The sequence below is a fragment of the Lissotriton vulgaris genome, chromosome 9 (assembly GCF_964263255.1).
Source record: "Lissotriton vulgaris chromosome 9, aLisVul1.2, whole genome shotgun sequence".
NCBI lineage: Eukaryota > Metazoa > Chordata > Amphibia > Caudata > Salamandridae > Lissotriton > Lissotriton vulgaris.
Window position 1 is genome coordinate 602977025 of NC_141697.1, and position 15086 is coordinate 602992110.

The window sequence follows — 15086 nt, forward strand, 5'->3', positions numbered from 1 at the left end:
TCTACGACGTGTTTTAAGGAGTCAACAGAAAATTGAAAACACATTTATGAAAATATGCAAAGAAAACTTCCAATCCCGCATCTGACCTTCAGTAGCACTAACAGGAAGGAGAAGCCAGCGCCAGACAGGTCTTGCAGTGTTTTAGAAAGAAAAGGGGGAGGGGTGGTGGCGTGGAGGAAGTGAAAGGCCTTGTCACCCATCGGAAGAAACAAAGAATTTGACATCAGTATGTAAGTTAGTGCTTCCTTTACACAGGGCTGTCACAAAAAGTGCCTGTCCACAGAGCAAGCAAACAGCCCTTCAGAGGAAGCCAGACTCACATGGATTAACATTCTTTTTTCAGTTGTAAGAATTGATAACTTGTTTTTAAGTAAGGTTGTAATTAACTGTGAAGTGGCTATGTTAAGCGAAGGCCATGTGTAGGATGTGCTCCCTGCCATGCAAAGAGTGAATGATGTGTATGTGCTTTTTTTTAACATTTCTGCGGGTACAATAGAACTTTATTGCCACTTTTTACAATGCTTAGCAATTGTTTCAAATCTACAATAAAATATTGAAGTACAACATAAAAGCAATGGTGAGTCTGCAAGGGATCCTTAATTAAAATGATTATTTAATGAAATTCGATGTATTTATTTAAGTGCTCACCTAATCAATGTTTAGCGTAAAACGAGACGGAAAATAAGTGAAAAGTTTTAAAACACTGTACAGTATACATACTCTCACCCCAGAGTTGAGCCCCAAAAGGAAATCTTCACATCTCTAGTAGTATGAAAAAAGTGAAAATAATCTGCATCTACAATAAAGTTCTATGTATCTGAATAAAGTGTGCAATGTGAAAAATAATTAAAGCAGATGAACAAGTCTTCCTCATCACATTTTCTGTAAAGGCATGTCAGTGCAGCCCACGTGGACACCTGCATGTGTGAAATTAGAAGAAACTAGCTCACACAGCTAAAAGGGGGATGGGTGGTGGCACGCCCTCTTTGCTGCTGCCCAGAGCTTGCATGTGGGGGCAGGGTCCATATAGGTAGTCCGACGTCCACAGGTGAAACTGCAAAGGAATGTAGGGATTTGGAGACTCTGCTTCACTTGACACATTTTTGTATTTTTTTACTTTTTTGTTGCCCCTTCTCATTCAGAGCAAACGCTCTCATAGCCAGCGCCAAATTGCAACACAGTCTTGAGAGCCAACAAAGGAGCAAACAAACTTTGGGAGTAAAGGGACTTTTGTACCAAACTTTGGACAGACTGATCGACGCCACTCTTGGAATTCCTAAAAGAGCGTTATGGCATCGATCAACTGCTATAAGACACACCAGCGCGGGCCACAGCTGCTTCTCTTCTATCTAAAGCAAGCAGCACAAAAGGTGGAACAAGAAAAAAACACCCCAGAAGGAAACCGGCAGGAGATACCCGAGGAGGAGGCAAGGCTTCCCTAAAAAAAAAAACACATCTCATAACAGAAAAGACTTCAGAAGCTAGGCTACCATGTAAGCAAATAATAACTCTGTTTTAAAATTAATCACGAGAACTGTGTGTGCGAGACAGAGAAAGCGAGGGTGAGGGGTGTCCCTGTAGCTGGTTGGAAGGCAGGGAGTTTTCAGAGGTCTCTCAGGCTTGCTTACCTTGCACATTAAAACTACTCACACCCCCAGATAGCTCTAGCCAGGAGACGAGACCCCTGGGCACCAGCATTTTCATAGGTAATGTTTTATAGTCGGGGGTTGAAGCAAGAACCCAACTGGGAGCTCTAAAACTGAACAGTTTGGACCATGTACAGGCAGAAGGGTCTCTGCCAGGAGACGGTGGGTTATCTGCAAATCGCTGACATTCCAAAGGGGAAACATTAGAAATGTGTTAGCTTTGTTTTTTTTTTTAAAAAGGCGAGTACGGGAAACAGCAATTGGCTCTCCGAGCCCACGGAAAGGGTAATTCAAAGAGGGTGGCGAGCACAGGTCTGCCGGGAGAGGAAGCAGGAAAATAAAGCACCCCCGGGAGGGGCAGGGAGTCACGGGGAGAATGGAGGTGCGGAAAGAGCCAACCGACGACGGCAGCGAAACCACCGCCAACCCAACCACCCTCCCCATGGGTGGGCGAAAAAACTTTCAAACCACTCCCCACACGCACACACAGACGCACAACCGACAAAACCGCATCGGACATGCTGGCAACGGCGGCCGAGAAGGGCCGGAAAACCGACAGAAACAAAACCCACACGCAGCACAAACGGAGAGCCCAGGGTGGCGGGAGGGGAGTAGAAAGCTCTCAGCCGCACAAACATAAAGGAAAAACAAGCAGTTCAGAAAACTAAGCCCTGTCCTTTTCAGACTGGGGGGCGTGTTTTTGACTGAGAACGTCACTAGGTAGAAAGAAAGTAAAAAACACGCCCTCTAATCGCAAAAGGATGGAGCTTAGATCGAAAAGAGAACGTCACTAAGACCTCTTCTCCAATGGCTGGCCGCCGTTTAGGAGGCCAGCCAATGGAGAAGAGGGGCGGGGCATAACCTCGCTACTCAGTCATTAAATCTCAAAGAGCGACAACCCATGTGCGCAGTCTACGCTAGCCGAGACCTAAAAAGGAACAGATGACCAGTGGAGGCTCCTCCGCTATAGTGGAGGAGCATCGCCCCACTGCTTTCAAGCAGTGCGAGAAGCAAAAACATAAAATTATAATAACTTTCAGTTATTATCATTTTAAGTTTGTGCTGCTTGGCAGGCGGGGTTGCTCTGCTCTCGGAGCAGGGCAGTGGAGGAGTAGTTTGCCCACTATTAAGTGCGCAATGACTGTTTGGTCCGCCGCCTCGGGCCTCCCAAACCAGTCATGCACACTTTCCCCATTCTTCATGCAGGCTGGATTACAGCCTGCATGGAGAACATGCTCACCCCTCCAGCCCCTGGCTGACCGCCGTGTCACAGCACTCAGACCAGTCACAAAGCTGCATTGCAGTATTGTGATTGGCTTAGGGGAGGGAGCCTGGTTGCCTTCTTCCTGTTCCTGAAGTCGGAGGCAGGAGAGAAGGAGCAGAGACGTGAGACCCGGCAGCAGGGTTAAGTTATTTTTTTGTTTTGCTCACTCCCTCCCGCAATCGTGACCCTCTCCCCCCGCAATCCCTGCGTCTGCCCCCCACCGACAAGCCATGCCGGCTGCCACTGCAGATTACTGCTTAATGGTGGGAGTGGGTTGAAATGGAAAACGGACATTAGCACTTCAAGGATGTTAAGAATGGATCAGGAAAGCTCAGTCATTCATGTGGCGGTCCTCGTTTTTAAAGGACCAGACTGCATTATTGTCCATTTGAATAACTCTCTATTTATACTATAGCCTCAAAGCTGGTTATGGTGGCATGTGCCATGGCAAGCTTGCCAGATGCCTGGTCTTCAAAAGCGCACCACCATCAGACGGGCGAGTAGCAGATAAAAATAAAGGAGTTAGTCATCACTATCCTGGGGTGTCTACATATGCCATAATAATCAACAAGAGGGATGTACCCTATTGTTTGTATAGGGACTGGGTAGCACAACCAAAAACACGAACAGTCCCTGAGCAAAATGACTACAACGTGCAGTGAGTTTCCAATAGAGAACATAAGGCAATACAACGTTGATATATTAAAAAACAAATGTATTCAATTTAGACAAATTTATTCAGTTTAGACAAAACACTTATATATATGTTTTCAAAAAAACGTCTCATATTCGTAGTAAGAGAAAGTTGATGTACATGGCGAAATAATTACATATAAACTTTAAAACATCTCATATAAATTTGTCTAAATTGAATACATTTGTTTTTTAATATATCAGCTTTATTGTGCCTCATGTTCTCTATTGGAAACTCACTGCATATTTAAGTAATTGCAAATACTTTGGCTTAGTGCATCGTACAGTTGTTTGGCCAACACATGATCCAAACGTTTATGTTTGTTTTTTGCTCAGGGACTTTTTGTGTTTTTTGTTATGTCTACATATGCCTTCATCCTATAAAAGAATAATAGATGAAAAACTAGCAGGAGTGAGGAAACCCCACACACAGTTCAATATGTTCTTCAAACGTTGACAAGAAAGATAAAAGGAGGACTTGCAGAGGACATAACGTGATCCAGGTTTGCTTCTGGTCCTTGGCATGATGTCTTTGCATTTGGTTCCTTAGTTCCTGGATTCCTTCCATGCACTCTTAAAACAATTTGCCAAAGTCACCTGGCTGGGAATTGTACTGTGTAACCTGTAATATGCTTGAACCTCCGCATTGTTGTGGTGTTCTTGATGCCGTATACGAAGAAAAGGTAATAAAAAGATTTAACGAAACATTTACTAGCTTGCGTGCTTCAAGAAGCCAATGAACCTTGGATGTTCAGAGATGTCTTCACAAACAGTTGAATCCTCACCAACCTTTAAATGCATTACTTTTTCTCTAGAACTGCCATTTACATCATTGTGTGAAGTTGGATGCAACTGACCACCACTATGCAATGGGTTTGTTTGACTGAACAAGCTAGGCAGCTGGACCAAGACCAACTGATTGTTTTTGGTGACTTTCCCATTGCTCCCTTAGCCTGAAGTGAAGGCGTCCTTCTGAACTGTGTGGTGGTACTAAGGTAAAAATCAAGACCAACTTACTACAGTACAGAGCTTCCTCCAAATGTAATTCTGCAGACCCAAGATATTTCTTGGTTGGTATCTTGGTAAGGTATCACATCATACATGCGTGTACAATGGTAATATCTAGTTATGGGGCTCGTCTGCTGCACTGGCCACCAAGCCACTATAGAATCACGTTGAGTGTATTTTCTTTAGGCCAGTGCCAACTTTTCATTATACCTGCATCATTTTGTATAATTCACACAATTTAGTGTTAAGGAAATTACGCAAAATGTTGAAAATTAGGAATTTGACACATTTTTGCTGCACGGGAATGGTTTGAGAAAGAAATGTCTAGTAGGAGATAGGTTTCAATAGAAAAGATAACTTTACCAAGAAACATTTTCTCCTAGATCCTGTACCCATGCTGTTATCTCAAGTGACATTTGAATGCAAAGTATGCCTTCACTTTCAATTTTCACACGATATACCCTAAAGTGTAGTTTGCATAATGTACCCATTTAGTCACATACTTTTTCTGAAATTTCACATATTTTCAGGGGAAAAATGCAATTTCACCCACACCTAATTGTATGATCCTCAGAACATTACCCGGTTCTGTCCACACATACTTTCCTCATTCTCTGGTTCACTATAGGTGTGTGGAAGAATCAACATCAACATTATCTGTGGTTTTCCTGGAGCACACCAACGCTGGGATTGAATCTTCAATCTTCTCCTAAGGCTCATCCTGCTTCAGATGTCAGAAGGGCCATCATAGCCACACCAACATAGATGTTAGAATGGCTCACATACCCATGTCTTTATAAAACTTTAGGTAACTCAATTGAAATGGTAGCCTTGCTTTAATGAGTCTCTTATATTTGACCTGATACCATTTTAGAATTTTGTAACCGATAAGGTTGGGATTACAGTCTGAATTTAAAAGTTTGTTTGACATGATAAGGTGATGCTGTTTTATCAAGAAACAAGTGTTGGCAAGCCCAAGCCAGGTCCTCCCTGAACCGGAACACAAGCAACCCAGACATGGTTCCCGTGCACACTGTGTCATTGGAACCAAGCTGTGCCCGACTGTTGAGGCCATAACTAGTGCAAAATCTGTCCTAAGTTGCTTGTTTTCTGGCTTGGCAGTTCAGGCTGGTCTGGTCCGATCGGAGCAGGGTCAAGAGTGATATGCATATAGCTGAGTCTAAACTGATGTGACATGGTGTGTAAAATAATGATGGATTAGGATGCAGCCCCAAATAATTACCAGTGGCGGAACTTAATTCAAGCATTCCATCCATAACTTAATTGTATACTTTAGTGTGTTGTTCTAAGTAAGGTGGGTATCACCAGACGGGGGTCCCATGCACACTTGTTCACTGAAACCAGCTGTGCCCAGCTGATGATCCAATAACTAGGGGGAAACCAGTCCTGGGTTGCTTGTGTTCTGGTTCAGGGAGGGCCTGGCTTGGGAGTTTCGGATGTATTGGATGTGGCCCTACCTGAGATTAATTCAAGCATTCCATCCATCATTTTTATTGTATATTCCTCTCTATTTCACTCCACTCTATGCCAATAACCTTGATGCTATTCCATTCTACGCCACTCCACGAAACTCCACTGTACGCTATTACACTAAACCCAAATACAGTCAACCCCACTACACTCTACCCCGATCCACTCTACAAAATTCCACTCTACGTTTTTCCGGTCTACACCACACCACTCAACTCTACACCACTCCATTGTAAGCCACTCCACTGTATGCTAATTCACTCTTTGCCACTCCACTATAAGCCACTCCAATCAATTATTTTCCAGTCTACGCTATTCCACTATATGTCACTCCCCTGTTCCCCCTAACACTGAAGGCCACTCCACTCTACCCTAATCCACTTTAGGCCATTCCACTCTATGCCTCTTCACTGTATCCCACTCCAGTGTATGCTATGCCACTGTACACCACTCCACAATACGCCACTACACAGTACCTCACTTCACTCTACACCACTCCACTGCACTCTTCTGTATGCTATTCCACTCAAAGTCACTCCATTGTACACCGCTCCACTCCCCTTTACCACACTCTACTCTACAGCACTGCACTCTACACAACTCCATTTTATGCTAGTTTACTGTACGCCTCTCCATTATATAGCGTTACTGTTTATGCCACTTCAGTGTATGCCATTCCACTCTCTGCCACTCCACTCCACACTATTGCACTGCATGTAACTCCAGTGTATGCATCTCCACTCTATGCTATTCCACTCTATGCTACTCCACTCTATGTCACTCCACTCTACGCCACTCCACTATATGCTAGTCTAACCACTCTGCTCTATGCTATCCACTCTACGCTATTCCACTTTATCCCACATCACTCTACGCCACTCCAGTCCACACCACTCCACTGTACGTTACTCTACTCTATGCTACTCCACTGTATGCCACTCCATTGTATGTCATGCCACTGTATGCTATTTCACTATACGCTACTCTAGTGTATGCCACTCCACTCTATGCCACTCCACTCTATGCCACTCCACTCAACGCCACTCTATGCCACTCCACTCCACTCTATGCCATGCCACTGTATGCTATTACAGTTTACGCCTCTCTACTCTATGCCACCCCAGTGTACGCCACTCCACTCTACGCTAATCCACTCTGTGCTATTTCTGTGTACACTACTCTACTGTATGCTATTCCACTGTATGACACTCAACTCTATGCCACCCCTTGTACGCCACTCCACTGTAGCTATTCCACTGCACGTCACTCCAATCTACACCACTCCACTTTACACAACTCCATTGTACGCTACTTCACTCTACACCCCTCCACTCGAAGCCACTCCAGTCTATACCACTCCATTTGATGCCACTCTGCTCTAAGCCAGTTCGCTCTACGTCACTCCACTGTATACCACTCCACTGTATGCCACTCCACTCTACTCCAATCTACTGTATGCTACTCCACTCTCTGTCACTCCACTCAATGCTATTCCAGTCCACTCATCAACAGTGTACCCCTATCCACTGTACCAAACTGTATTCCACTCTATAGCACTCCCCTGCACAACAATGTACTCCTGTCAATGAGAGTCTGTAGCACGCTGCTTTACTCTATGCCACTGTACTCCACTGTTCTCCACTCTACAACACTTTACCTCAATGCGTCCCAGTCTACAGCTCTCCACTCTATGCTGTTCCAATCTGTTACACTCTATTCTAATGTATACAACTCCACTCTACTACTCTCTATGCCACTGTATGACACTCTACTCCACTCCATGCCCCCACACTCCATTATGCACTCCATTATACAACACACTACTCCACTCTATGACCCCGTATGACACTTCAGTGTATGCCACTCTACTATTCCACAGTACGTCACTCCACGTTTCTCAACTCAACAACATTCTAAGCCCCTCCACTGTACCACACAATACTCCACTCCATAGCACTCCACTATACAATAGTGTACTCTAGCCTATGCGAGTATATGGAACTCTAGTTTACTGTATTTTACTGTATGACACTCTACACCACTGTACAACATTCTACACAACTCTCTCTATGCCACTGCAACCCACTTTAGGGAACTAGACTCTATGACACACTACTCCATTTTACGCTACTCCACTCTACCACTGTACCACACTGTAGTCTACTCCAGCCCACTCCACAGTAGAACACTCTAATCCACTCTGTGGCACTCTGTTCTACTCCACTACTCCACTCTATGACACTCCAGACCACTCCACTGTGTGACACATCACTACATGCTATCACACTTTACTCCACTGTATGCTATTACAAACTTCTCTACTCCTCTCCATGCCACTCTACTCTACAACATAGCACTCCACTCTATTATACTTTACTCCACTCTATCTGCTGCAACTCCAATTCCCTTTACTCCACTATGCAATACTTTACTACATTCTACACCAATGTTCCACACTCCCGTCTACACCTCTCCACTGTATAACACTCTTGTATACTCTACGTAACTCCACTCTCAAAACCTATACTACACTCTATTCTACTCTGTTAGACTCTCTCCACTCTATCCCTGTACACTCTGCTATACAACTCTCTACTACACTCTATCCTGCAAGACTCCAAAGAACAACACTCTATGACACTCAAAGACACGCCACTGATGACACTCTCCTCCACTCTACTGATTGACACTCCACATTACGAAACTCAATTTTTTTTTTAAACATTGAAATTCAACGAAAAAAACAAAGGTTACAGTTCAATTATAGTTAGAAAAAATGCATGTATTCTTTCCATACAAACCATAATTAAACTGTACAAACATTAGTAATTCTAAATCGATAGTTTTATCTTACATTTATAATTTAATAACGGCTGTGGAACGCCCACGAGGGGATAATGTCCCTGCTGTGCAGGGCGTTCCATTGAGTGGGCGTGGTCATGACGAGCTCAGCTTGTCATGAGCACAACTCCACTGTGCTGCATGACGAGCTGAGCTCATCACGAGCACTGCGGCGCCATGCACCCGTGGGGGAATTAGCCATGCGGCGAAGTGGTTAACTAGCCTTCTGAGGGTGAAGAGTATGTAAAACAACATAATCGGGAGGAAAATAAAAGTTTTTGCAAAATATGTAAAACACGTTACTCACCAATCAAAATTGACGCCAAATTTTACTCCCATAATAATAATTCACTTGGCCTAGAGATTTTTCAGCCAACTCGCCATTAGAAAAGCGAAGTGGCCTTTTCATTAAGAGCCTGGTAGCCCGGCCATAGCCAGCCTGATTCTTCATAATGAACAAGGCTGCTCCCTACCACTCTCTGGCTGCAGGCCAACAAAAAACAAACCCTGGTCTACTATTGATCAGTTTGCCCGGCTCTCATCGAGGCCTGTCAATACGACAAAGCCATTCAAGTGCGGGGTCAGTGACAGCTGTCAATAGCCGTTGAGACTCATTTAGCTCTCAAAAGCTTCCCTCGCTGCTTCCTTTCTCTTGCATAGAAAATAGAAAGAGGGGGAGAAAATATAAGAGGACAGGTTACGATGCCCTTCAAAAGGTCAAACTCTTCACTGGTTGGGTTTGGGATTTACCTAACCTGAAAGGACGAGGAATATGTTGCACAATCGCTTAGCTTCTGCTACTGGTTCAGGCATAGTACTTTGCCAATCTGAAAATTCAGGACTTTGCCTTTAAAGCCAAGAAGCCCAAATTTAGGAGCATGGCCAAAAAAGAGCTCATAGGCCATAAACCATCATATATAATTTCTTCATCACAAGTTGCGTCTTGTTAGTTTGTGCATTCTCTGTCAATTTGAATGCCTTTCAGCTTGTGCTTCATTTGTATAAAGAGAGGCTAGCAAATTCCTCTATTTTGAGAAAGTTTAGGGAGTGGTTTGCTAAACTTTCTTGAAGCTTGGCGAGTCATTTTATGTACTATACTGGGGATTAACGAACCATTTTCTCCAATTTGTGAAAATCTCGTTGGTCAGATTTTATTTCTGGAGCTTGGTCAATCCATTTTTCATACGCTTTTTTTTCTTTGCCATCAAGATTTGAGAAATCATATTACTTTGTTATGCTCAGAACTGGTAACATAGTAACATGTTTTCCATTTTTCAGAAAATGTGGATGAATAATTTTTTTGATCTGCCCAAGAATAAGAGTATGATTTCTTTCCAAATTACCTGGAATGGATTGGCTCATTTTCTTTCTTCTCCTAGTGGAGAATTCTAGTGCTTTTCCCAATTCAAGGTTTTTGTCTTAATTTAATTGAAGAATTGTGGTCACTGTCTCTTTTTTGTATGATTTGGTTGGTCAGGTTTTCTAATGTTGATATTTGCTTCATGACACTAAGGAGCATATTTACAAAAAAAAGTCAGAGCGCGGGGCTACGCCAAATTTGGCAACGCCGTACTCCGTCATTTTCTAAACGCAGGAATGCGCAGAATTCACAAGAATACAGCACACCCCTGTGTTCCCCTAGCGCAGAAAAAGCTGCCTAGAGCCAGTGCAGACACCCTGCTGCCATGTTGCAAGGGTGGCTGTGCTGCAGCGGGGATTGTTTATGTGCAGGAATGGACACCTTCCTGCACATAAACAAGCATTCATGGGGATTTGCTTAGCCCATGTGTGCTGCGGAGCAGCACACACAGAAAAAGCAAATAAACGAAGAGAAATTAATAATTTCTCCTCGTCTCGCCATGCTACGACCAGGTATTCCCTGGCGTTCGTTTTTTGGCGCTGCCTCAGCCTTGTAAATCTGGAGCAGCGTCAAAATGCAACGGGTGATGCGGTGGAATGCTCACAGCAACACCCATTGCATGCCCCTTTGCAGCAGAGGGCTGCGGCGGAAAGGGGCATGTTTACAAGGTGGATTAAGCCACGTTAAGTGGCTTAACACCACCTTTTATTCACGGAAAATGGCGCATTAGCCACCGGAGCGTCAAAAAAAGTGACGCTCCGGTGGAGATAGGTGCTTTTAAATATGCCCCCTGAGATTTCTTAGTTGGAAATTTTGGAAGGTCATTTTCTTCATGTTGCTGGCTCTCAAGCACACACAGTACTGACAGAGCATGGTCAGGCAAGCTTCCTCAACACATCAAACCAGGTGAGATAAATATAGAGCTGTGCCGTGCATGCAGAGAGAGGGTGAGGTAGAGAGAAGGTTGAGATAGAGAGAGGTGGTTGAGAGGTAAAGATTTGTGGGTAGGCGCAGACAATGGCGGAAAGAAATGTGAGCCTGTGATACAGGTATAGAGAAATGGGGTAGAGAGAGGTGTTTTGAAAGAGAGAAGAGGTAGTCAAACTTGAAATAGACTGGGTGTAGTTACATACAGATGACGAGGTAGGTTGAGAGGCAAACAGAGAGGATGAGGTTGAAGCAGTGAGATATTGTGAGGAGGAAGGCAAGAGACGGAAAAATGTTTTTTAGTTTAGTTGCCGCCAAATGCCTGAGAGCATGAGGCTGAAGGTTGGGCAGGCTGGCATGTACACTAACTCTCTGTGAAGCTTTCACAAGTATTTGTTTTTTATGCACACCATTATTACTGAGGGACTTTTGACTGTTCCAGTGCCTTTTCTAGGACACATCACAGGAATGATGTAAGCATGTGCAGTGCTGGAAAACCGGGACAAGGGCGTAAAAATCACAGAGGGCCCTATTACATATAGGGCGCACTGTCTCTGTTTGCACCACGGCGCGCCTTAAAAGAGGTGCACCTGGCACAAACAGGGAAAGTGCACCCTGTTATATTGAAGGCGCTGCCCCTAGGGCAGCCGTGCAGTGGTGCTACCCTGGAGGCAGTGCATTTAAGTGAAATACGGAACATCTTTAAAGCAGCCGTTCCATTTTTCACTGTGCAGGGGGCAACACGCCTGCACTTTTAAGAGGGGAGAGAGATCCCCCTGCAGGCGGGTGCAGTGAGTGAATGCACCTGTCTGCAAAGGGATGTTTGGGGGGTCCATAGGACCCTGTTGGCCTCCTATAGAGGGCTGCCATTGGAGGTCCACTAACTGTGCACCACCTTTTTGCGGCTCACTGTCAGTGCACCTCCTGACAGATTCTTTGCCTCTCCCCCCGAATCTATAATATGATGCAGATGCAAAGAGATTCCCTCCTTTGCCTGGGGCCAAGCCTCCCTGTAAATGAGGGAACACCCTCTTGAGATATCGCTGGTGCTACATGTGAGCCAGTGCTATCTGTATTTGAGAAGGGGCTCTAATACCGAAGTGCCTCGGAGGAGCGCAACGTAGGCACATATGCCTGCTACGCCCCTAGGGCACTTTCTATAATATGGCCCCAGGGCTGGCAACCAAATCCGGAGCGAAGAAATGTGGTGGAGAAGCATAGGCATTGTTTTCATTTGTAACCTTGCAGTAGCTGAAAAGAGTTGTGCTGTGTTGCTGACAGTCACTGTCCGTATTGGCTCCCCACCATTAATGTATTAACATATTTTGCTCGAAGGACACTATGTGAAAGAGGTTAGTGCTCTAGTTCTTCCAGCCGGTGGAGGATCAATGAAGCTGTATCCACTTGCAAAGTCCTTCTGACAAAAAATGCAGTGCCTACCACCCTAACATGCCAATCCCTAAGATAAACCACTGTGCTATGTTTTCACCAAGATGCACTGTAAAGAGAGGCTGAGCTGCAGCAGCGGCTCCTCCTCAATGGCGGAGGAGCGTTGCCTCACTGCTTGGCGCGGAGCCAGCAAATGTAAAATAAAACAATGTTCTTGCATCGTTTTATTTGGCATTTTCCGGCACTTAGCCAGCACTGTAGGGAGGGGCAGGGCATAGGCATGGGATTGGGGAGGAGGAGTGCTACGTGCACTCCACTCCCTAAGTGCTCATGTGTGTTGGCCGGCCATCTCAGGCCGAATAAAACACACATGCACACTTAGATTTTATCCAGCCGAGATGCATTGAGCATCCGGGCTGGAGAAACCCTCACGGACTCCGTGGTCTGAGCAGGGCACCTTTTGAGTCTGCTCAGGCCAATCCATGAGCTTCCCTGGAGTACGGGGAGCGGGTGGGAGTCTGTCCCAGGGGCTGCTGGGACCCAAGAAGAGGAGAGGTGGCAAACGCGATGCTGGAGGGGGCCAGTGGCTAAAGGTAGTTTAAAAAAATCTATTATCTCTAACCCCCCCCTCCCGTGCGAAACCCCCTTGCCCTCCCACGCTCCCCCATCCACCTCACCACCCTTTATTTGTGGCAGCCACCACTGCTGTGCTGCAGGAAGTATTTTTGGCCTGGTGTAGGCCAGCTTGCCCAATCATCCCATATCATCCCTCACTGGTAATATTGGAATACCCATCATTATAGCGGCACTAAGCAAAGGTGAACAATGTATCCACCCCCGAGGCAAGTGGATGGAATACTCTAGTTAGTAGACTTCAGCCCTCATTGCGAGCGGCCCATAGTCTCCTATCTGGCTGGTAATCCACTTTTCTCAGGGGCATGCTTGCCACAACCAAAAAATATCAATATCAGTTCTAATGGTATTTATTGTTGCTGGAACATTGATGTAGTATAAGAGCACACCATATGATGTATGTCTTTGTGTAGAGGAGATACAAAAAATTGATAAAATACTAGTAGTGCAAACTTGAAATGTTTCTTTTGTATATGGAACTAGAAGCATTGTTGAAACATGTAATTAGGGCACTGCTAGACAGTCCAATATAATGTTTCCCTTTTTTGCATAGATTTACATTTTGAGGCACTGCTTTCTTCTGTTATTTTAGTAGAATCATCATGCTTTGGTGAAGTGCCAGGATTAGATGCCAATCATCTGCATTCTAAGTTCAGCAAATTAATCGCAACTTAATTGCTGGTTTGGAGTTTGGCAGGTAGGGTATTTTGCTGCAACCCCAACGGAGTGCCTTCTTCGCCAAACTGAAGGTGCTCCCGCCTCAGTTACTGATGGGCAGGCCTTAAGTATGTCAGCAACAGAAACTACTCCATCTCCGTTGCTCACATACTCCGTTGGTATGGCCTTTAGATTACCACATCCGTAATAGAGTGAGCGCTTGATTGGCCAGTATTCACCCCCTGCCACTGTTGGGTAAAACTTGGCAGTAAGGGGCAATGAAAACTGTAAATTGACCCACATACCATGGGAGACAACCCCCATGGTGTGGGGGCCATTAGATTTTGTATTTTCAAAAACAATACCGTCTGCCAAACTTTTAATATGTAGACACGAACCCCTGTGATGGTGGCTTCTGTGAATGTTAAGAGATGTCCACTGGGCCAGCAGACATCTCTAACGCTTTCTCTGTTAGGGTATAGACTATTTTACTCTGTTGCCCTGACAAGGTAAAAAACATAATTTGAAGTCTAAATCAGTCCCTAAGACATTTGATCACACTTACATACTTACTTCCTGCTTTTGTATTGCCTTTGTGAATATTTTTTACCATGCTCATATCCCAGAGACCTTGTTCATACTCAATAACATTTTCTCATATAATGAAAATAAATGCTTTACACCCTCTCCTTTACAGTAATTAAAACAATTCTGCTACACTGCCACCTTAAGTGAACAGTAATCTTAAACTCACAGCAGGCATTCTTACCAGAGTTTGCCAGGGCCATGGCTTTGAGGACGACAAACTCTTCTTTGTCTAGCTTCATCTTGCGGTACTTTCTGAGGAGCTGCTGGAGGACTGTGTAGAGGTGCAACAACCCTGTGCTGCGGCACTGCTCGCGGCACAGCAGGAAGTTCTCAGCGATCGCCAGGTCTTCGTTCAAGGCCAATGACCGAAAAACGATGCTAAGAATGAGAACTTCCATCCAGGCACTCTGTAGCAGGGACATTTGATCAGCCAAGGAGAGGATGGAGAAACCTAAAGGAGAAAATAAGATGATTCTCAGGTGAAGATGAGTTGCTTTGGCCAACACAGCTAGGATCTGGACTGAAAACACTAGTCAACAGCAAGATGTTCTACCAAGGTACAAAAATAAATAAGCTGATTATCTGACTC

At 44.8% G+C, this 15086-nt stretch overlaps 1 protein-coding gene across 1 annotated transcript in view; it reads right to left on the reverse strand.

The window, feature by feature from the left end:
• The window catches only part of LOC147691945 (estrogen-related receptor gamma-like), a 161825-nt gene that overhangs the window by 16114 nt on the left and 130625 nt on the right, over positions 1 to 15086 (reverse strand). Inside the window, exon 5 of the mRNA XM_086936707.1 lies at positions 14679 to 14948. Within this exon, the coding sequence (XP_086792833.1) occupies positions 14679 to 14948 (270 nt within the window). The remainder of the gene's footprint in view (positions 1 to 14678; positions 14949 to 15086) is intronic.